Genomic DNA, 23,738 nt, shown 5'->3' on the forward strand with positions numbered 1-23,738 from the left:
AAAAAATACTAGATTTTACCATGATTCAAGAACCACCGGTTCCAAATAGGAACCATCGGCTCATAGTTCCAAAAGATTTGGAACCAACCTTGATGTGCCCCTTAGGCGGTTTATTCCGGTCTTGGTTTGAAACCGACGGTTTACGTTAAACTGAAATAAATAAAACTGGCACCGAACCGCTCCTCAAGTTATTTTGGGCCGGTTCTAAACCAGCCGATCCCAATTGACGGTTTACCAAATTGATATGGTTTTTCTTCGAGCTTTTGACTTTTCACTTACTGCAAGCATATATTTGTGCCAGATTTGGATTTCTATGTGAGATATGGCTGTGATCGCTCGAGTGAATATGACATGTTGATGAGACAACACTTATTAGAGTTTTTAATTTAGTTGTTATGTTCAATAAATTTAGTGAATTGAAAATATTAAATGTAAAAGTATTTATTTTTTAATCTATAAAATTTGAAAATTAACTTACGGATATTCAAATAAAGCATATAATCATAAATTGATAAATAAAAATAAGTAATATACTTGATTCGAAATCGACCAAAAGATCAATGACATCTGTAAACTTATGATTCAGATTCACTTTTATCCATTTTATCAAGTAAACATAATATTATTAATTTTTAAAACAATTGCAATACTCTCTATTTTTATATCAACTAACGATTGTCATCTCAATTTTGAACTTATTTATTTTATATTATTTATTTTTATTTAAAGAGTATTATGCTTAATTAGTCAAAAATAACTGAGAGTGAATTATTTGATATTGGACTGGCAACCCGTGTCATCATATCATAAATGTACCATTTATTCATTGAAAAACAGACAAATTTTCTTAATTCGAACACAACTCGTTTAACTAATTGTGTCAAAATGTCAGTCTCAAACACAAAACATTTATTAAACGGGTTAACATTTATTGAATAGCCTAGCCCGTTTTTAAAAAAAGTCATAATAGATCGACAATTTAACCTACTTAATATGTTTATTATTATAAAAAAAAACATGTTTATTAACAATATGTTTAACCTGTTTCACTATTAATTAAATGAGTACAATCCAACAACAAACCTCCAAAATAATAATGAATGTTAATAGGAAAAAACAATAAATAAATTATACGGGTTATATGAATATATTTATTTAATCATATTTAATAATTTAATTAATTAATACAATTAATAAACAGGTTTAAACATTTTTAAGGTGGATTAGGCATGTTTACACTTGCTATTTAATCGTGTTATAAAAACCAGTTAACCTGCATGACCCGAATCTATATAAACTCAACCTGAATCCGCTTAACTTTGTATCGTGTAATCGGATAGTATTGGACCTATTAGACACTGAATGATAAGCTACAGACTCTATTGACCGTTTACTCATTTGAAATCAATAAAAAGAACCATAAAAACCATAAAAAAACTCAAATAATCAAATTATTTTAGTTTTTTTTATTAAATAACTCAAATTTTCACTGGCCCAATCATATAAAAATATCTGAGATTTTTGGTTTTCTCTATTTATCTTTTAAATGTTCAAAATCACCAATATTATCTCATTTCTTAATTTTTAAATTCAATTGCACTCATATTATTAAATTGAACTTTTTTCTCTTTAAAGAAGGTTCAAATATATCTTTCATATTTAACACGTAGTTTAAATGAATCTTAAATGTTTTAAAAAATGCTAAAACTTAAGACTATATATCATATACGAAAGGACATCTGAACCTCCTTCCAAGTGAAAAAATTTAAATTTTTACATAGCTATAATTAAAATTGAAAAATGAAAAATAATGTAGAATTGACGATTTTAAAAGTTTGGAATATAAATAAAAAAAAAGTTGAAAATGCAGGATGTTTTTGGATGATTAAACCATTTTCATTTCATATTGTATAGAAAACTCATGCAACTGCATTTGTCATTGTCACACATTGTTCATTCTTGCCATGTCCTGTATTCTTAGTTATTTCATTTAGTAATGATTAATCATAAATTATCAATAAAAAAATAAAGAATCAGACAATATTCTTAGTTAAAACAGTCTGAAAATTCTCATCTTCATGTTATAGTCATAATGGTCCAGAAGATACTAGACAAAGGCTGTGCACGGTTCGGGAGAGCCGGAGATTTACAAATCTCTGGAATCGAACTGAAAATTGGAGACCTCTAAAACGATATCTTCAGAACCATAGCGAAATCTGGTTCGGTTGGCATGAAGATTTTATCATTTCAATACAATTGGTATAAAGATCACTCCAACCATAGACATTATTTTGAACTTAATCATAAATGTTAATCAACTTAACCATAACTTAATCGATTTTGATGCTACTGGTATCCTATTTAATATCATATGGCACCTTAATTTTTAGGCTGTTCATAGAAGGCAGCTGAAAAACAGGGTTAAAGCATTCTAGTCCAGAACAAGACACAACCACACCTAGCTAATCAATATCTTGTTGCTTATGTACCAAACATGTAACTCACATTGTTGTTAGTTGAGCTCTACTCTCTTCCATAGCCGCTCGAGCTGCCTCTCGATGAGAAAGAATATCGCTGAGAGTGCTACGTGCTGTCGCAGCTTTAACAACACCGTGCTGTAACTGAACATTCATTGCAGCCCTTTTTTCTAAAAATCTAGCCTTGTCAGCTTCGAGCGTTTCTATATCTGTTTTCTTTTCGCCAACTTCTAGCTCGAATTTTTCAAGCAACTTTTTTGCGTCTTGAACACGAGCTTCAAGAGGAGCCATGGACTCTTTGGCCTTGACGAGATTATCCTCAATCTCATAAACAGCCTCTGTGACTTTAGATGATTGATGATTAAGTTTCTCATGGTCAACTATCACCTTTATAATGTGCGAATTTTCGCTCACTTCCTTCTCAGCCTGGCAAAGTTTCGAGCAGTTCAGAATGTAGCTGCGCACAGTGGCGTAAAAAGTCCGATAGTCAGCATTAACGCCTTTAAGATACAAAAAGGCGTTATTAGCTTGCTTGATCATTTGATCAACATCTTCGTGATTTGATTTTGTTAGAAGAAATGCCGTCAGGGCGTTTTTGACTTCGGAAATTGCTGGTAGATTACACTGAAGCAAATCTGTTGTAACTCCACTCAAGTAGGGTGGTCCGGAAAGTGCAGAAAGCGGATCACTATGCATGTCATTTTCCGGTGTAGGCTGCTCGGTCATGGCCTCCGCATCGGCATCAAGTTCAGTTGGCTCAATTTTCAAGTTCAAAGTTGGTGGATGCATTTCTAGAAGATCCTCAATCTTAATCATTTTCTTGCTCCTGCAATTTCTTCCTATCTCCTTAGAACTCTTTGCACATTCAAAGTAAATGATTAGTGACTACATGATTAATATATAATATTGAAAATTGATTAAATAGCTTGAACTAAGTTGAAACATTATCAAGTTTATCTGATTATGAATTCTACAAATCCAACATACTGAGTTCTTAGCTGCAATTTAGGTAGCCCAAACACAGATACAGGAAAATGTGACACACGGACACGGACACGGACACGGTGAAACATGATTATTTTAAGGTTTCTTATGTTAAAAATAAAGTTTCGTGTCTAAAACGCTAAGTTCTCGACACGTTTCCAAAACTGACTAGTAATGATACCTTATTTAGCACTGGAACAGAAATGCTGAAATGAAAAATGGACAAACGAAAGTATTTTAATAAAAAGTATATGTTATGAAGCTCAAGATTACACTGATCACTAATTCTTTTTCATCATAAAGTTTACATTTTTACTTGATCTTTGCTTTGTTGGAAAATAAAAAGGCACAAACTTGAAAACAAATTTCACATTTTTTTAGTTTTTTTCATCATAAAGTTCACATCTTTAGCTTCATCTATTTGATTTCAGGAAAATGCACAAACTTGGGGAGCTAAACTATCCCACAATTTGAAACCCAGATGAGAAAAAGACCCATTTAAAAGGACATTAGATACTACATTTTCTTGGGAACCAAACAAGAAATATAGAATATGAGAAATGAAACTTACAGAAGGAGAGTCCTTGTGTTTGGTAGGCCTTAATTTCATTGTTGAAAGCTTCTTAAGCTCCAAATATCTCAGCACAGCAAAAAGAAAACCAGAAAATGAAGCTACAATTTCAAACTAAGGTACATTTATTATTCTCCTGTGATCACAACGGTAGCTTTGAGTTCCATTTACAGTAATAAAACAAAATTTGCAACAAAAAGACTTGGACACATTTTTTGTGTTAGAAAAGAAATTGTTTTAAAAACCGAATCGGTCTGGCTGTTTAATGGTTGGACCGTGAACTGAGGGTCAAGCCGAAAGTAAAATAAAATATGCAATCATAGTGGATATTAAACTTGCCATGCTACTATGTTTTAAATCGTTAAAAAATCATTCCGTTATCTTTTTATTACAATCGGAGGTCACTAACATAAAATAAAGTCATTAAATTTATCACAAGTTTTTTAAAAAATATCTTTTGTTGTAAAAAGGTATTGCGTTATATTTCTTATTGTAATGTCAGCATGCTAATTAAGCAAAATGTTGCCGTTTTTACATTTTTCGACGACAGTGATCTTGTATTAAAACGATAATTGAGCGATCTTTTTTAACGATTTAAAACATAATACCCTTCCAGTAATTTAGAGATAACACGGTGACCTGGCAAGTTTAATATCCCAATATATGTTTAAAAAAGGGTTAAATGCAAATCCATACACCAACTTTGACCTAATTTGCAATTACAACATAAACTTTAAAACTTGGCAATGTCAGTAACCAACTTTACACTTTTGGCAAATCGATACACCAAACTCAAAAAACACTAACGTGGATATTGTAATAAACTGCCATTTGTCGTTTTATGATTGGTCGGTGTACCAATTTGCCAAGAAATGAAAGTTGGTTACCGACATTACCAAGTTTAAAAGTTTATGTTGTAATTGCAAATTAGGTCAAAGTTAGTGTATGAATTTGCATTTAACCCTTTAAAAAATAATGAAAAAAAGTTAGAAGTACACTTGATTTGAAATGGCAGAAGGTAAAAAAAGAATTTAACTTTTTTTTCAAAAGTACAAGTCAGACCTTTTATTTTTTTGGGCACAATTAAGCCCTCGTGTTTTTATAATTGAACAATTAAACCCTCGTTGTGTTAAAATCGAACAAATAAACACTTTTAGTTTACTTTTGGGACACTTACCCCCTCAAACTTTTGATAAATATTTGAAATATTAAAATTATTTTTGAACTTTTTTCCCATATGATTATAATAGACATGTCCGCCATTAATGAGTCTTTCTAATGGTGTTGGATGAAAGGGACTGATTTGTACTTTTGTAAAAACTACAAGGTTTTTTTATACCTTTTGCCATTTGAAATCAAAAGTATAGTTATGATGGGGCTGAAATTAAATTGATGGGGTCGAAGCTGTCTGTTCAAATCCAATTAATGCTGATCAACATATTAGGTATGTCCCAATTTCTTTGTAATCTGTTTAAATTCTGTTTGAATTGAAATCATGCAATTTATTTGAATTCTGTCTGGTTACTTTAATTGTTTTTGGTTTATTTTATTTTTGTTTTTAGAATTGTTTCTCTCATATGCATGCAGTTTTTCTGTTTCGTAATTGCAGAAGATTACCTAATTTAATTGATCACTAATAGTTTCACAATTTTTATTAATCACAAATCCAACTGAAAATAAAGAATTTACTTCAGAGTCAGAGGTAAATTCTTTGTAGTCTGCATTATATTGCTTGCTGCTTTTTATCAGCTGAAAAATGCAGTTTCATTGTGTCTGCTATTATATTGCACGGAAACGAAAACGTAGAAACGGGAACAGTATGCAGTTGATAGTTTTTATAGGAATAGGTTTTAAATTTTAAATTTCGGAGTTTTAGAAGTGTTTTTTGGAAAATAGAAACAAAATGCCGAAACATTGATCTTTTAAGTTGATGAGGTATGTTTGAATTCGATCTTTCTCCTGCTTGTTCATATTTGGACAGGATGTTAGAATCTGAAACATCTAAATCCATCAAGAAGTTTGTTCTGAGCTCAATATCTATACGAAACGAAGTTGCTTCTAGAAACTATGCCTATGCAGCGGAAATCAAACTTGCTGGAGAGGAGAAATAGTATATCAACTACTGAGAGGAAAGTTGTTTGTCCCCAAATATCACCAGCACTCTATGCTACCCCTAAACCACCCCGACTTCCGGATTCACCATCTTCATTTTCACCATCCCCGTATATTATTAATCACAAGCGACGGGGGCCACGCCTTTTAAAGAGCTTTTCGGAGGATGACATTGCATTGCGTCTCAAAGACTTGGATGGTGGTGATAAGATTAATGAGAATGCAAAGAATGCGGAAGACCAAGTTATTGAGTCAAAATTTCAATCCGCAACTTCCTCCATTTCGGATTCTGTTGAAGAGAGGAAAATAAATGGTGCACATGATGTCTCTAGTATTTCAGGGCATATGAATGCTCTCGATGGTGAGGAAATTGGAAGCCGTGATGGCGATATTACGAGCATAATTGCAAGAAATGGCTCCTCTAAGGTAAAATGATGTTCAGAAGCTTGTTGTATTGAACTCAGAAAGAGTATGAGCCTGAGAATTTACTTTGATATGCAGGAATCAACGAGTTACACTAGCGACATCAATGGCGAGGAATGTTTTGCAATGGAAAGTTGTGTGCCGCTAGCTTCAACTATCCCTATGGGGGACTTTTATGATGCTTGGGAAGGTAATTGGGTCTTGTTGCTGTTATTATATCTTTTTGTTGCTCATTTTGTAAGGGATATAGCTGCAGGGTAAACTAGGTGTACCATGCCTATTTTTCTTAACGATTTTCTGTATCCTTATTTTTATGTTTATCGTGCTCTTAATCTTGCATTTTTGGAACAAGTTCCTCATTTTGTAACAGAGACTAGGTTTAATTCTAGAGCATATCTATTGATTCTGTAACCTCCTGTTAAAAACTTGAGATAAAGGAAATAACATACTGTCATTTCCATAAACCATTTAATACTTGTAAGCATATTTGGTTCGGTTTTTGCATACCTTTGAGCTTGCTTGTGCTATTTTCTGCATGTAGAGCTTTCCTCTGATAGTGGGCTGCAGCCTTCTCTCCGTGATATTGAAGCAGAATTACGTGAAATGAGATTAAACTTGTTGATGGAAATCGATAAGCGAAAGCAAGCAGAAGTAACTCTGAATAATCTGCAAAATCACTGGCACTCGATCAAGGAACAATTAACCCTAGTAGGCTTGACTTTCCCTGCGTTTCCTTTCGCCTTTCCAAAGGGTAAGCTATCATCGAATATTGATCCTGCAGAAGACCTGTACCAGCAGGTTTATCTTGCTAGGGTTGTGTCAGATTGTATCGGAAGGGGCGTAGCTAAAGCTGAGGTGGAGGTGGAGAAGAAAGCTCAGATTGAGGCTAAAAACTTTGAGATTGCTCGATTATCGGATCGGCTTCATTATTATGAAGCTGCGAATCAAGAAATGTCTCACAAGAACCAAGAAGCTGTAGGTCAGATTTTTGTACCTTGAAGTCTGGTTTGTTCTCTTTTATATATGTTAAAAAATTGCTTGATGTTGCGAATTGTTACAAATTCATACATTGTAGTTTATATAATTAAAGTTGAAAATTCGCGGTAAAATTTTAAAAACCTGCTAAAGTTCATGATTTATTTTGCAATTATCCCTTATTCTACTTACAACCATCTAACTTTTGAAGTTATTGGTCGTGTAGAGATGGGTCGGCGTAGCAGGCAGGTAAGGAAGAAGAAACAGAAATGGATTTGGGGTTCTATTGCGGCACTGGTTTCCCTTGGCACTGCAGCTTTAGCAGGTTCTTACCTTCTACCAAAGCAAGAATCTACATTGCCTCCTAAAACTGATGATAGAGCCAACTTGTGAGTTAGTTATGCGAATCCAGGAAAAATAAGTCTTTGAAGTCATGTCAAAGAAAAATAATAACCAAAAGTTAAATTATTTTACATGTTCATAGAAATTTATTGCTTAATGTAGGATCTATATAAGTAATTTGGCTAGAATTTTTGGTTTCTTGGCTCAATTCAGACCGTTGAGGGTGGTTTTTGGTAGTAAATTTCTACCTTAGATTCGAAATCATACCAAACAATTTTTTTTTGATACGGCCCGGTTTGGAGAAGTCGACAGTCTGGATATTTTTATGGTTCTGGATAGTTTGAGTGGTTTTTGACTTGGATACAGGGATCTTCAGAACGTGTGCACAGCCAGCCCTACCGTATCTGTTGCTAGCAACCTGAAGGCAGTGAATTCTGATTCTGGCCACTTATTTAGAGTATTTTTATGATTTGTTTTCTCAGAGATGTACATAATGGAATTTATTAGATGTGAGCAATTATCCAATTAGAAGAGTTAATCTTGTAATGATGCTTCTATTTGGTCTCTATCTATTTATCTCAAAACATTTGCATCGGCTAAATACATGAATTACATTTAGATGACACTTCTATATGCCAGCTTTTTTTTGGTATGATCATGAGGTGTCCTGAACGGTCCTAAACGGGTTTCAACTATGAAACAGAATCTTTAAACCTTCCATATTCAGACTAATTCTCATTCAAGCCGGATAGGTCCCTTTCTGGAGTTAAAGCTCTGGCCTCAAGTCTTAAACGGCTGCATATATGAGTAACATTAGTCTGGTGCATCATAATTTAACGTTGGCGTTAACTGAAATTTATTTTAAAATCTATCTTAAATCCAGAAATACTTAAAAAATCACTATCAAAATTTAAAAATTTATGAACTTATTTTTTCTCAATTGCAACAAAAGAAAAGCCCTTAAAAAGGAGCAGCACACTATCATATTCTTCTCTTTTAGCTTCCTATGGATCCCTCAAATACAATTGAAAAGCCACTAACAATCCACCTGGTCACCTCAACCGACTCGCCCGAGTTCACTCTTTTAACTCAGACTCTAGCTCGTTCTTCCGTCATCGGACTTGACGCAGAATGGAAACCCATTCGAGGTCAACAATCATCTTTCCCCACCGTATCTCTTCTCCAACTGGCTTGTCAACTCAGACCCCAACTCGGTTCCGACTCGTCCGAGTCACTGGTTTTTCTGCTTGACCTGTCCTTAATTCAGCTTCCTTCAATATGGGAACTGCTAAAAGAAGTGTTCGTATCCAATGATATATTAAAATTGGGTTTTCGATTTAAACAAGATTTGGTTTACTTGTCTTCAACTTTTTGCTTACAAGGCTGTGATCCTGGGTTTCATAAGGTAACTGCAGTATCAATTTGTAAAATTCAGGGACCCAATTGCTTAAACATATCAATTTTGAGATTAATATTTGAAATTTAAGAATGCTAAGTTATTAAATTGCAAATTTGGTTACTTTTAGAAAGTTAAAGCTGGAATCTTATGTCATTATTTGTTTATTGTATTTGTAATTGATGATTAATTGGTGATAGGTGGAACCATATTTGGATATTACCAGCTTATACCAATTGCTGCAATACAAGCAACATGGTAGGAGGATTAAAGAAACCAAGAGTTTGGCAACAATTTGCAATGAAGTCTTGGGGATTTCTCTTTCAAAGGTTTGGCTTTCAATGCTTAGTTACTGATCAATTATAAGTATGTTGAGAATTTAGGCTGCTACGGAATTTTGGTATGTGCAGTTGTTGTTCATTCCATGTGATGTCATTGGAATATTTAGAAAAATAGTGATATTTTAATGTTTACATTCAAGATATCATCGATCCAAATGTGTTGTAGAACTATGTTATATATTAAATGGGATCAAAAAGTTTGCCCGTTGAGTATAATTAAAAATAAAAAAAACTATATAACCACCCGGTGCTTAGATTCCAGAAACCAGAATAAGTTTTGTATGAATGATAGAACCATGTGAGTTTTAAACCTTAAAGTAGTAAAACATGATATCTTGGTTATTCTTCCATGGTTTTGATTAGAAATCCAAGCTGCATATTAAGAAGAAAAGCAGATTTATTGGATAAGAGTACTCATTTTTTGCTGATCAGGGAAACTGGAAAAAAATTCATAATGAGCAATGTGTTCAGTAGTTTCATTAAAAACTTTTATCACCGACTGCAACTGATGTATGCTGGTTTTGATTTAATTGAGGTGATCAAAAGTGTGATTTAGTATAGTCTTAGAAGCTGCTATGGAAGTACTAAGCGAAAAAAATTGCATGAATGACTACTTTGGATCTCTAAAATTTATCTAATTTCCCAATATTCAGGCGTACATAGAGATTATTTTGTATAGCATAATAGCAGTTTAAGTTCTAGATTAACAGAAAACTAAAAGATGAATGAATTTGCAAAATTCTTTATATGATTTTTTTTAGACGCAGGGCTAAATCAATAAAATTGTGGCTTCCTGTCAAATTCTGAAGGCTCTGTAGTTCCTGGATGATTTAGTTGCAATTACTGCAATTTCAAACAGTAAGTTGTTGATTAAATTTACGTCTTTCTTAGGAACTTCAATGCAGTGACTGGTCACTTCGTCCTCTTACAGAAGCGCAAAAAACATATGCAGCAATGGATGCCAATTGCTTGCTTGAAATATTTAATGTCTTCCAGGCCAATGCTATTAAAGAAGGTTTGCGGCAATTGAAAATTGTACTTGTTAATTTGCAATTTGCAGAACTGATTCTAATTTGTGATTTGAAATAATATTAATACATATCATTATCCGAGGTATCTATTGGTCATATATGACGTATGTGCTACTCAATTATTATACCCACTTCTAACTTTTACTATTTTTCGTAGAAGAGTAAGTTTTATCTGAAAATCCATAGCGACTCCTGATGAACTCTTCTTTATCGGCTAAAGGTTTTTGTAGTTTATTATATTTTAACTTGGATGTATAAAAGTCTTTTTCAATTTCAATGCAGGAAAATCTTATAACAATTTGACGGAACTGCAATCTTCCAATATTAATCGAGGGCTGAAAGAAATTCTGGAAACAAATGATGCCGGTGATACACTTGTTACGGCCAGGTTTTCTGAAGCTTTGAATATCATTCAAGCTACTTTTGCTTCTGAAGGTTCATGCAGAATTGCCAATGGGGAGAGATTAATGTCCATGCAATCATCGATAAATACTCTTCCTATGGATGAATTGCTATTGAAAATAGTAAAAAAATATGGTGAAAAAATTATATTGGGAGAATCTGACAGGAGACTAAAATCCTCCAGAAAGAAAGTAAAAAAACGGCCTTCAGTTGCAAATTGCAGAGAAAAACAATTGGACAATGTCGGTGACTGGGAAGGTCCTCCACCTTGGGATTTGGCATTAGGTGGCGATGGACGCCCAAAGTTTCTATGTGATGTTATGGTAAGATCGTTTTCTTTGTGCTCTCAATTTTCTTTTCTGATTTGCATGTAAAATTTGTAGCTTTTAAACAATTCTATAATTAGTGTCAAAGTTGTAGTCTCTCTCTTTATTCTTCTTATAAACTATTGTTTCAAAACTTCCACTGCATTTTAGAAGTAAATTTATTTATACATCTCTATTTATGCTGGAAAAGTGTTCTCTCAGGTTGAAGGTTTGGCAAAACATTTACGATGTGTGGGAATAGATGCTGCAATTCCTTATTCAAAAAAACCGGAACCAAGGTAATCTGAAAGATGTGTTCGACTATTGATGTGTTTGGCTCAAATGAATATATAAAGCTGTGCTTGGTTTATTTTAAAATTCATTTAGTAACTCTGTTTTTTATGTTCCGTAGAATTTATCATGTTTATGTTAAATGAAAATGATAAATAGAGTAATATTGAACAAATAAAAAAGCATGTGTTATTCTGTATGTTATCTTTTGGTCAAGAAAGTTATTCTTTTAATCATTTTATCATTTTATGTGATTTGCTATATTCAGAGAATTAATGGAGCAAGCCGGTAAGGAGCAGAGAGTGCTTCTGACACGAGATGCAAAGTTATTGAGATTTCAATACTTGATAAAGAATCAACTTTACAGAGTGAAGAATCTTCTTAAAAATGATCAACTTCTAGAGGTATAATTTTCCCATATACAAATGCAATTAAGACAATAATATGGTTATTGATTATATAGCTTTAGAGAGTGACAATACCCATCAATAGGAGTGTGTGCATTCAGTTCAAGTTTACTTCTTTTTTCTTCAAAATTGAATCGAACCAAAACTATAAGGAATTAAGATTTTCAAACCGAACTGAAATAGTCGGTTTGGTCGATTTTTTGGTTTCGTTTGAGTTGCACTAAATAACATTTTTTCTTATGTTCGAAATCGAACTGAATCGGAAAATTGAATCTTTTTATAATATCAAATCGAACTAAACCAAATTTATCGGTGGGGTTTGGTTCCTTTTCTGTACACCCCTACCCATCCCTGTTGTGGAAGATGAATTTATGATAGGAGTTTTAGAAGTGCGTCTAAAGAAGTTTATACAAAACATTTTTGCAGGTAATCGAAACTTTCGGATTAAAAATTAATGAGGATGAGCTGATGTCGAGGTGCACGAAATGCAATGGGAGGTTTATTCAAAAGCCACTAACAACGGAGGAGGCTGTTGAAGCTGCCAAGGGCTTTCAGAAAATTCCTAACTGCCTGTTTAACAAAAAATTACAGTTCTGGCAGTGTATGGATTGCCACCAACTTTACTGGGAGGTAACTCTTTCAATTTGGATCCTTGCAAATTTAACATGAATTTTCAACTTCCGCAATTTTAGACAAACTATTCAGAAATTTTGCAATTTGAGATACCAGATAGTTTTTAAATTAGAAATGATAATGTGGGTGTCCTATGTTACAGGGAACACAGTACCAGAATGCTATTCAGAAATTCGTTGACATCTGCAAGTTGAACGAAGTTGATGATCATATTCATGCGTGATGGATAGAATAGGCATTTTTCGCACCATATTTGTTTGAGCAAATGTGTATACCTTTGATTTTAAAGTAACTTTCTGAGACCAACATGAAGTTGAAAAATTAAACTGCAATTGTTTTATGTTCTATAGTTTTTACATTTCTTTTGACTAGAGAGCAGAGACCAATGCCCTATTTTTTTTTTGTTATACTTACTGCCCGATGTCCAGAGTCATTGTTCCAATTAATTCAGACAGATCCGGTAGGACTTGTTAAGGCGATGAACTCTCAATTATTTTCAAAAAAATTGCTACATACCGAAAGTTTGAACCGAGACCCCTGACTAAGGGGAAGGAGTCAGTGCCACTCAATTGCAACCGCAGGTGATTATGCCCTATCTCTGTGATAATAGTGAAGGCAAGTGAGTTTATTCGAACAACTTCAGGTTCTTACAAACTCTCTTGCAACCAATGCTCTGCTGAAGCCATTAACAGGGATGTGCATTCAGTTTAAACTAACCAACTGAATCTTTATTTTTGTTAATTAAACCAAACTAGTTGGTCCTGTTGATTTTCTTATTCGATTCCGTTATTTCTTTTCGGTTTGTACTAGCATAAGACCAAATTGAATTGAAAAATCAATTTTTTATAGTATCAAAATGAACTAAATTGAATTTGTTGGTTCGATTTGGTTTGATTTTGCACACCCGCTGGTTTGATTTTTGCACACCCGTTGGTTTGATTTTTGCACATCTTGGAAAAAGCTGCGTGACAGTTCAATTTCATGGAGGAAAACACCAATTCATCCAGGTTTTCCAATCCTGGCAGTGATGCTTATATTATACGGTAATAGTTACAAGAAGAAAGCTCAGTGAGAAGTAAGGCAATACATTCTCATGTGAAAGCTCAAGGTTTGCAAAGTACTGTATATCTCTTCCCTTCTTTTGTGACATCTATCACCTGCAACAAAGCTGTGAACTTCATCTTTATCCTCAATCCAACTACATCCGGGGCTCTTACGTATTCCTCTATCCTTCATCGTCTCTCTTATTCTCGCTAACTCTAACCATCTCCTTCCATAACCATATAGATTAGCCAACAGAACATAATTCCCACTGTTATTTGGTTCTAACTCTATAACTCTTTCTGCTGCAAATTCCCCAAGCTCGACGCACCCATGAATCACACACCCTCCGAGTAAAGCACTCCAAATAATTGAGTCGGCTTCCATTGGCATCTTCATGATAAGCTCGTAAGCTTCATTAAGCTGTCCTGAACGGCTCAGGAGATCAACCATTGAAGTGTAGTGTTTCAGTTCAGGTTTCACATCATAGTATCTCATCAAATCAAAAAACTCATGCCCTGCCTCAACTGATCCGGCGTGAACACAAGACGAAAGAACGGATAGGAACGTCACATGGTCTGCTTGAAATCCATCGGCCAGAATTCTTCGGAACAGAGCTATTCCTTCTTCTCCATATCCGTGCATTGCGTATGCGGTAAGCATAGCATTGTGGCACACCAAATTATGGCTCGATATCCTGTTATAGGCCAACACTGCGTGCCGTATACTTCCACATTTTGCATACATATCTAGGAGCGCTGCTCCTATATGTACATCAGAGTCGTAGTAGCGCTTTATCGCGTGTGCGTGGACTTGTTTCCCTCGCTCAAGCGTAGCCAACTTTGAGCAAGTAGGTAGAATGATCCCGATAGTGTAAATATCAGCGGTCGGAATTTTCATCTGCATTTCTGAAAACAACTGCATGGCCACGTCTAGGTGACCATTTTCCACGTGACCAGCAAGAATTCCGTTCCATGTATGCACGTTCGGCTCAAATCCATCCTCTCTCATCTTCTGAAGCAGGTTTTGAATTCCTTCGATTTGGTTGCAACGGGAATAGCACGATAAGAGAACATTCCATGTCGGTGTATCCCTATCATGCACATCGTTAAACGCCATCTGAGCAGCCCGCAGGTCTTGACATTTAGAGTACATTTCTACAAGAGCTCCACCAACAAATGTATTACAATGCAAGGCCTTAACAATGGCATGAGCATGTATCGCCTTCCCTTGCCTCAGCGATGCCGTATCAGCACACGCTGCTAAAACACTTCCCAAAGTAAAAGAATCCGGTTCAATTCCTTGTTTCAGTAAATCAGAAAACATATATAAAGCTTCATCGAACATGAAATTATCCACATATCCTGAAATCATCGAATTCCATGAAATTAAATCTCTTTTCACCCCCAAAAGCTCCATACTATCAAACAGCTGCTTAGCATTGGATACATCACCACTCTCACAGTAACCAACAATCATTGTATTATACGACACTTCATTTTTCACTGAAAACTTCGAAAATATCTTAACTGCACAATTCATATCGCCACACCTCCTATACACATCAACTAATCCATTGACAACAAAAGGATTACACATAAATCCATGTCTCGTGATATAGCCATGAAACGCCTTACCAAAGCTAAGCTTTTGCAGTCTAGCACAAGCTGGGAGAACACTAGCCAGAGTTCGCGCATTCGGTTCAATCCCTTCCTCTTGCATTCTAACAACGAGCTCTATCGCTTCCTCATCATAACCATTCTGCGCAAAACCTCCAATAACCGCACTCCAAGTAACAAGATTCGGCAAACAAGTACCCAAAAGTTTCATCTTCTCAAGAAACTCTAGCGCCTCGTAAACCATTCCATTAGCAGCACACGCCGTAATAACCGAATTCCACGACACAGAATCCGTCTCAGGCATCAATAATATAACTTGCTTGGCATCATCTAAGCTCCCACATTTACCATACATATCAATTAACGCATTACCCACGTAAATATTTGCGAAAAACCGATACTTAATCAACATCCCATGTAATTGCCTACCTAAATCTACATTACCAAGACCGCTACATATCTTCAACACAACAGGAAAAACAAAGAATTCCAATCCAATATCTTCAACCAACAATTCGTGAAACACAGTAAAAGCTTCATTATATAGTCCATGATAACTGTACACATTAATGATGGCCAACCAAGAATATAAGTTTCTCAGGGGCATTAAATCAAACAGAAGCTGTGCAGATTCTAGAAAACCAAACTTAGCGTAGGTTTGAAGTAATTTAGTCTGGATAAAGTCATGGGCATGAAACCCAGATTTGATTACATGGGCGTGAAGCTGGGTGGGTAAATTTGGAGATGTACAAGAGCTGAGAATTGAAGCGTATGTGGTGGAAGTGAGTGGCTTAGTGTTGTATAGTGGAGAAATATTAGTGTGTATAGGTTGATCAGATTGTTGTCCGGGTCTTCTTGGAAGGGGAAGAGTTGAGGAGTTGAGAGGTGCATTATCGGCGTAATTTGATGATATTGGTCGTGGCGGTGGCGGTGGCGGTGGCGGTGATATGGATTGAAAAAGCTGCGCGGGAATATTGGCCATGGCTTGCTTCTGCCTGTGTCATATATACATGGGTTAGCAACAATTAGTTGCTCTAGTGAACTTAGTTGGCAACTTCACTATAAAAATGGTTAGTATTTGGGACTTTTATGTTTGGTTCCATTTTTAACTTGAATTTTAATATTTTTTTTTGTTTAAATTAGTATATAATATTATTAAAAATATGACAAAATAAATCATTTTTCAACTTATTTTTTCAAGTATTCACGGTGATGTGGATAATGCGTGACATACACATAGCGTTGACAGAAAGTCTAGTTATTTATATTTTATATAATAAGTATTATATCTCATATTAATGAATAAATAATTAATGCTCTAATTAAATAAAGTAGTACAAGTATGTCATAAGTCGTGTACATTAGCATAGATAACTGCAAAAATCCTAAACGCTAAACTCTAAAAAAAATATTTGTTCAAGAAAAGTTTGTTTTATCATTTTTAATAATGTTGATTACCATATTAACGCAAAAAATCATCAAGGTCTAAGTTAAGATCAAACTTAATATGACTAAAATTATACAGCTAGTCTAAAATATATTTTAATTCATTGGTTTTTCTTACTTAAACTACAAAAGTTCATATCAAATATCTAATTATATTTGATTGTTAGAGAGTTACACATACATGTAATTATGTATTGAAATAGTTTAACTGATAATTAAATTGATTGAATTCTGAACTGGTGACTACACCAATTCGACCACTGATTTAATTTTCAATAAATTAATTAAAATAATTAATATTTATTTTGGAAACAATAGCCAAATGTTTATATTATACTAATATATTCAATTTTAACATAGAAAAATAAAACTAGTGAAAATTTAATAGATAAAAACGTAAACATAGAAACCGTAGATTTGGCTCCAATTGCTTAAAAGAATGGCGCCAACAATGCCTGTTATCAAAAACCCGCGAAACCAAAATAACGCGCGAAAAGTTCTTCACTGCCACCTCCTTAATTTCTCCCTCTACTTAAAAATCACCAGACTCTAAACCCTAAATTACCCAAATCTTAATTTCATTTCTTAAACGCCCTCTTCACCAGAATCCAAATCTAAACCCACACCAACAATAATGGCTCTCAGAAGCAGAAGAACTAAAGCTCCAAAATCACGACAATGGCTTTCCGATGACGACGACGACGACGTTTTCTGTCAGGAATGCGGCTCCGGCCAATCACCGGCGAAGCTGCTTCTTTGTGATAAATGTGATAAAGGGTACCATTTATTTTGTTTAAAACCCATTTTAGTTTCTGTTCCTAAAGGCTCTTGGTTTTGCCCTTCCTGCTCCAATCAGAAACAACCCAAGTGTAAGTTTGATTGTTTTACGCTATTAAAATTTCTGGGTTTTTATTTAATTTCATTATTTCATCGTAATTTTGATTCAATTAATTGATTATTCAAGAAATTGAATTTGTTTTTTGCAGCTTTTCCTCTAGTTCAAACCAAAATCATTGATTTCTTTAGAATACAACGGTCGAATGATTGGATTCAAAAGCTGAATCAAGGTAATTCATAGTTTCAGATTACAAATTGATTCGAATCCTGAGAATTGATTGATTTATTGTTGGAATTGATTTATTTTTGTTCTATTTTGTGTTTAGAGAGCTTAAAGAAGCGAAAGCGGTCGAGTAGCTTACTGATATCGAAAAAGAGAAGGAAATTATTGGCATTCAATCCTAGTGATGATCCTGAAAGAAGATTTGAGCAAATGAGATCATTAGCCACTGCATTGACTGCGTCTGGAACTAAATTTAGCAATGAACTTACTTACCGGCCAGACATGGCTCCTAAGTTTGCAAACTGTCCGGCTCTCGAAAAAGAGGGAATGCAGGTAAATTTGATGTTAAATATCTATAGCATTCATAAGCATTTTGATTTTAGGAAATAATGCTAGTATTATATTGTTATGTATGATTATATGATTATGGAATTGCTTAATTGAATGGCTATGATTGTTACTTTTTGTCGACATAATAGTGATTGAGCCTATGATGCACGGAAACTTCATTAAGTCAAAATGAAACTCGCCTGTTTAGAAAGTAAACTTCTTTTAGAATGTTAACGGAGACTTCTTTGCTTGTTTAAGTTGTTTATATGTTCTAGCGTTTCTGTTGCAACTTATAACTGAAACATTGCAATTTTCCGTTAAAAAAATGTTGATGTGGATGGTGAAACAGTATGTATTGTAGCGTCCACGCCAATATTTTTTACTGGAAAACTGCTCGTTTTTTGAATTGCAAAAAGATTGCAATTCATGTTTTAACTTGTTAAAGTTGAAAGTTTGTGGTTAAATTGTTAAATACGCATTTAAGTAAAGTGAACAGTAGTTATCTGTAAACTGATTGGGAAATTTCATATTTGAACTATATGTTAATCATGCTTAATATTGTTAGGTTGCTACTAATGAGTAATTTGTATGATTAGGCTTCTGTTAATTGCATTGCAGGTACTGCCGAAGGAAGATATTGAAACCTTGAATTTATGTAAGGGAATGATGGATAGAGGAGAATGCCCGCCACTTGTGGTTGTATTTGATCCTCATGAAGGGTATGAAAGAATGATGATCGTCTTTTTCATGTCCTTTTTCCTTGATGATGATATGTGATTGGGTTCATAGCTGAGCAGATGAGCAATTGTAACAGGTTTACAGTGGAGGCAGATAGACCCTTAAGAGATTTGACGATTATAACGGAGTATGTTGGTGATGTTGATTACTTGAAGAATCGCGAAAATGACGACGGAGATAGCATGATGACATTGCTTTGTGCTGCTGATCCTTCGAAAAGCCTTGTTATATGCCCAGATAAACGGGGGAATATAGCTCGTTTTATCAATGGAATTAACAATCATTCAGTGTAAGTTCATATTCCACAATTTTTCCTTTAATCACTATTTTTCTATTTGAATTAGCAGTTTGACATAGTGGTAAGCTGAAAAAATGGCCTATTATTTACACTAGTAATGAGTTACCTATGATGGACGAAAACCTCGAGGAAACTGCATTTTTCTGTTGCTGAAATTGCATTTCTCCGTTTCCGAAACAATGTTTCTCTGTTTTTAAAAGTTTTCGTGTTTAAAACTCTGAAACTCGTTGGAAACTTTTTGGGACTGTCTTGACTCGGCCATTTTTTGACTTTATTGTGATCTAATTGAACTTGTTTTGATGCAGAGATGGGAGAAAGAAGCAGAACCTTAAATGTGTGAGATTTAATGTTAACGGAGAGTGCCGAGTCTTACTGATTGCAAATCGAGAGATTAAGAAGGGAGAGCGACTCTATTATGACTATAACGGGTATGAACATGAATACCCAACGGAGCATTTTGTTTAACTTATCTTTTCTTTCATTTAGAACCACAGATCAATGAAGCTTCTCTGCAACTAACTGCCAAATTGGCATTTGTGTACACAAAGAAATTACTGAAGAAATATATTTTGTTGTTCTTACTGATTAATCCAGTTTAAGAGAGCTTGCACCATTGTAAGCCAACCTGGAGTTAGTAATCCAGTCGAGTATTGTCAAGCTCAAGCTTGACTCGGCTTTAACATTCGGAATTTGAAACTTGATTTGAAGTCGATAAATATAATTAAGAATTGCTTTTGACTATACTTATTGTTTGTATAAATATTTTAGAAAATAAAATATTATTATAAAAAACAAAGATATTATTATAAATATGTGAAATTATATCTGATATAAAGATAGATTAACAAAGCTCGATAAAATTGCGAGCTTGTTGAGTTGAGTAGTTTGATGTTCATATTCGGCTCGACAATTGTCTTGAGAGTTCAAGTTTGAGATCAACTAGATTAACATTGAATCGGTTACAATTCTGAATGACTCGTGAGTTGACTCATTCTCTGATTAATGCTTTGCATAGAATACTTAGTTACTAATTACTATTAATCACAACTAAAATAGGTGACCAAGCTGCCAACCATGCAAACGATAGCATGTAGGTGAACCACCTCTATTCAGTTCAACAACCACCATCTATATCTCCCTTAGCTCTACATAAACATCAACCACTCACCACTCATTTTCATCTCAACACCAAAACCACAAAGATCCAAACATTCAAATTCAAAAAATGGGCAGCATTAGATCAACTAAAGATGAAAGAGCCGGGGCGGAAATAGTTTACGGCCCCGAAGATTGCTACCGTCACTCCATCGAGCTTCTCGAAGAGATCGGATTCCCAAAAGGCGTGCTTCCGTTGAAAGATCTTGTGGAATGTGGAAGAGTTAGAGAAACTGGATTTGTCTGGATGAAACAAAAGGCTCCTTATGAGCATTTCTTTGTTGGTACTAATAGTAAAGTAAGCTATGCTATTGAGGTTACTGGCTATGTTGAGAAATTTAAGATGAAAAAAATGAGTGGGATTAAGAGTAAGCAAATGTTTTTATGGGTACCAATTAGTGAAATGAGCATTGATGATCCATTAAGCAAGAAATTAGTGTTCAAAACTCCATTGGGTATTGGAAAATCTTTCCCTATTTCTGCTTTCATTCAAGATGAAGAAGAGAAGCACAAGCAACTTGAGCAACCCATGGAATCATAAGTAAAAATTATATTAATGGTGTCTGAATTTTTTAAAATTTAAAATTTTAGTTTGTGAGATTATATTTTTATTTTATATTATATTTCAACTTTATAAAAATATTTAAGCTTTTAGCCGTTTTTCAATTACTGATGTGCCGAAAAAATAAATTTTAATTCTACTTTTACTTAAATTTCTGTGTCATATTAGCTAAAAAAATGTAGTATTTATTGGAGGTCTAAATATGTTGAGACTTGATTGAAACGATGGTGTGCTCCGGCGATGTTTCTCTCTTTTCAGCAGATTTGACCAGATTCGGCGAGATTGCAACACCATCGCCAGATAGACCTATTTCCTCTGCATTTTTCTGTCGGCACCGTCGCAACGCTTCTCTTGAAAGCACCGTCTCGGATCAGCTTCTATCTTATGAAACAACGCCGTCTCAGATCGGCTTGTTTGTAAAGAAGAAAAAAAAGCGTGAGGATTTCATAAGAGTAGGAGACAAATGGCTTAGGGTTTGCTTAAGAGCGTGAAGATGAATGAGGTGAATCAATTTTATTGTATTTGTGAAAAAGTAAAAGGTTAAAAATCAAAAGAGAAAAGATGATATTGTATTTTTCAAAAGACAAACTTATCATCGTAATTGTGGGATTATTTTGGGTAATTACCGTTTTTTGTTTAATTAACTCTTGAAATTTTTGTAATTAAATCCTTTGAGTAGACTAACACAAAAAATGGTCGGGGAGATTAAAATATTGAGAAAAAACAAAAATAAAAATCAAATCATTTGATTTTCAAACAAGAAAATCCAAAATATAAATTATGACATATGTGAAAAATTCTCTTTAAAAATTTATACTCTATGATTTACTTTTAATAAAGTTTATATTAAATACTTATAAAGGTTATTTTAGTAAAATAAACTCTCAATTAAATTTTTATTTTATAATTCATAATTAAAATCAATTTAAATAAAATTAACTATGAAATATAAATGTAAATGTTAGATTTTTAAGAAATTTGCACACACAAAAATTTATGAATTATAAAGATAAATTGAATAAAAATTTAAGAAATTTGTATAAATAATTTTAGGGTTAAAGTTTTGCCTCCCGCAAAAGACCAGAACTCAAGTGGCAAATAATTTGGATATGAAAGGATTAAAGATATAGTCTTATAGTTGAGACTCGACACCAGTAACGAACCTAAATATAAAATATTTGATATGCCATCAACAAATTATAATTTCAGATTTAACTTAAAAATATATTATAATAAAAAATATTTATATTTATTTTTTATTTATAATTATAATAAAAGAAATTTATGTATATATATATATATAATTTAATATAATTAAATAATAAAAGACCACATAAGATATTTTAGGAAACTAAAACTAAATTTTATTATTAAAAAAAATTGGTTAAATTAAAAAAACAAACAAATGGATTCTCATCAAAATTAATTAAATTCAAAAAGAACTATAAAAGTAAAAAACTATATAATGTTTTTTTTTATGGGCCTAATTAGACTTGGGGTGGTCATGGCCACCTCTGGTTCTTGTGTAGCTTCGTCCTTGCCTGTCATATGTCCCGTGTCAAAAAAAAGCCACATTCATAAAAATGTACTATTATGTTCATTCAAACATTTCGTGTTTTTAAAATCAAACAAGTAGCTGAGTCGGTGTAGTCACTAAGTTCGATCAGTTTAACTATCGATTAACTAATTAAATAAAAGAAAAATATATTACATGTATAATTTAGAAATTAAAAATAAGGCTCTATATTTAAACATTTAATACATATATAAAATCTCAACCAATAGATAAACTGAAAAATAATACATGAAATATCATACTATAACCGATAAATGAAATAAGATGGTTTTTACATTTTAACATGCTCGCTAATTTTTAGTTTTACGAGTTTTTCGGTTTAGAAAAGTTGAACCAAAAATAAATTTTTAAAGAAGTATCAAACCGGATTGATGTCCGGTTTCTACCTCAAAGTTGAATCCGGTCGTTCCGGTTCTTAAAACCCTAATTACATTGTTAAACAGAAAAATGAAAAGATTATTATATGTACATGATAATGGTTAATAGACAATAATGTCCATGCAATAGACTAGTAGTACTAATTAGTACAGTACAAGAGCTAGCTAGAGGAGTCAGTCCAGAAAACACACACTTCTCTGCAAATTTTATGTGATTTTCTTTATATTTTTGAATAATGTTGGACCATCCTATTTCTTACAGTGTCAAACATAAAATCTAGGGTGGTCCAAATTTAGGGTCTGCTATAATCATATGGGAGCTGGCAGATTTTTCTTTTCTTTTTTCTACGTTTGGTAAACTATTAAAATTGCCAAGAAAAATTCAATATTACTATACATAGAGGTGTAAATGGCTGATTAATCAGAATAAACCGATTTAATCAATCTATTTTGGTTAAGTTCGACTAGTTCGGTGAAGAATTTTTATTTTAACAATTCAGTAACAAAGTTAGTTGAATTAATTCAATATTTTACATATTTTTTATTTATTTATATTATTTTATCGAATTGGCTAATTCGGTTAGTTTATTTTTTATATTTTAATATTATGGTTAATTTAGTTAAATCAATTTTGGTTGGGATTACTAATTATTTGTTTGATTAAAGAGGGCTAATAATCAACTATGACTCTTCAATTTAGGAGGTCCTATCATAAAACTATCTAAACTTTTAAAAGCATTACTAAATTTCCTAAACTTTACCTAATGAACCAGTAAACTCCTTTTGTCCCAAAAAAACTGCCCATACATAAAAAATGACCAAAATATCATTAAACTCATAAAAAAA

General features: G+C 33.4%; 6 protein-coding genes across 7 annotated transcripts; 4 read left to right on the plus strand and 2 right to left on the minus strand.

The window, feature by feature from the left end:
• Positions 1 to 2,262: 2,262 nt before the first annotated feature.
• Positions 2,263 to 4,244, minus strand: LOC126653806 (uncharacterized). The gene is made up of 2 exons (XM_050347744.2): positions 4,033 to 4,244; positions 2,263 to 3,332 (listed from the first exon to the last, which is right to left on the minus strand). The coding sequence occupies exons 1-2, from the start codon at positions 4,069 to 4,071 to the stop codon at positions 2,502 to 2,504; spliced, it is 870 nt and encodes a 289-aa protein (XP_050203701.1). The 5' UTR covers positions 4,072 to 4,244; the 3' UTR covers positions 2,263 to 2,501.
• A 1,137-nt stretch (positions 4,245 to 5,381) lies between these two features.
• LOC126653805 (uncharacterized) lies at positions 5,382 to 8,430 on the plus strand. Of its 2 annotated transcripts, XM_050347743.2 has the most exons (6): positions 5,382 to 5,476; positions 6,014 to 6,570; positions 6,646 to 6,757; positions 7,109 to 7,546; positions 7,769 to 7,867; positions 8,251 to 8,430. In XM_050347743.2, exons 2-6 carry the CDS (start codon positions 6,100 to 6,102, stop codon positions 8,304 to 8,306), a joined length of 1,176 nt encoding a protein of 391 aa, XP_050203700.1. In that variant the 5' UTR covers positions 5,382 to 5,476; positions 6,014 to 6,099; the 3' UTR covers positions 8,307 to 8,430. The 2 variants fall into 2 exon arrangements, with proteins under 2 accessions (XP_050203700.1, XP_050203699.1); XM_050347742.2 differs by having other exon boundaries at positions 7,769 to 8,430.
• Positions 8,431 to 8,811: 381 nt separating this feature from the next.
• LOC126685882 (uncharacterized) lies at positions 8,812 to 13,035 on the plus strand. The gene is made up of 8 exons (XM_050379868.2): positions 8,812 to 9,289; positions 9,481 to 9,609; positions 10,513 to 10,636; positions 10,935 to 11,377; positions 11,582 to 11,658; positions 11,919 to 12,054; positions 12,484 to 12,687; positions 12,833 to 13,035. Exons 1-8 carry the CDS (start codon positions 8,891 to 8,893, stop codon positions 12,911 to 12,913), a joined length of 1,593 nt encoding a protein of 530 aa, XP_050235825.1. The 5' UTR covers positions 8,812 to 8,890; the 3' UTR covers positions 12,914 to 13,035.
• Positions 13,036 to 13,667: 632 nt separating this feature from the next.
• Positions 13,668 to 16,399, minus strand: LOC126653825 (pentatricopeptide repeat-containing protein At2g13600-like). The gene has a single exon (XM_050347774.2). The coding sequence runs from the start codon at positions 16,330 to 16,332 to the stop codon at positions 13,756 to 13,758; it is 2,577 nt and encodes an 858-aa protein (XP_050203731.1). The 5' UTR covers positions 16,333 to 16,399; the 3' UTR covers positions 13,668 to 13,755.
• Positions 16,400 to 17,254: 855 nt separating this feature from the next.
• On the plus strand, positions 17,255 to 19,963 carry LOC126654064 (histone-lysine N-methyltransferase ATXR6). Its single transcript, XM_050348106.2, has 6 exons — positions 17,255 to 17,665; positions 17,783 to 17,863; positions 17,960 to 18,189; positions 18,805 to 18,905; positions 19,001 to 19,213; positions 19,528 to 19,963. The coding sequence occupies exons 1-6, from the start codon at positions 17,431 to 17,433 to the stop codon at positions 19,685 to 19,687; spliced, it is 1,020 nt and encodes a 339-aa protein (XP_050204063.1). The 5' UTR covers positions 17,255 to 17,430; the 3' UTR covers positions 19,688 to 19,963.
• Positions 19,964 to 20,360: 397 nt separating this feature from the next.
• Positions 20,361 to 21,579, plus strand: LOC126654065 (uncharacterized). The gene has a single exon (XM_050348107.2). It carries the CDS (start codon positions 20,448 to 20,450, stop codon positions 20,916 to 20,918), a length of 471 nt encoding a protein of 156 aa, XP_050204064.1. The 5' UTR covers positions 20,361 to 20,447; the 3' UTR covers positions 20,919 to 21,579.
• Positions 21,580 to 23,738: the final 2,159 nt, after the last annotated feature.

This window comes from Mercurialis annua, linkage group LG6 (assembly GCF_937616625.2).
Source record: "Mercurialis annua linkage group LG6, ddMerAnnu1.2, whole genome shotgun sequence".
In the NCBI taxonomy this organism is placed as follows: domain Eukaryota; kingdom Viridiplantae; phylum Streptophyta; class Magnoliopsida; order Malpighiales; family Euphorbiaceae; genus Mercurialis; species Mercurialis annua.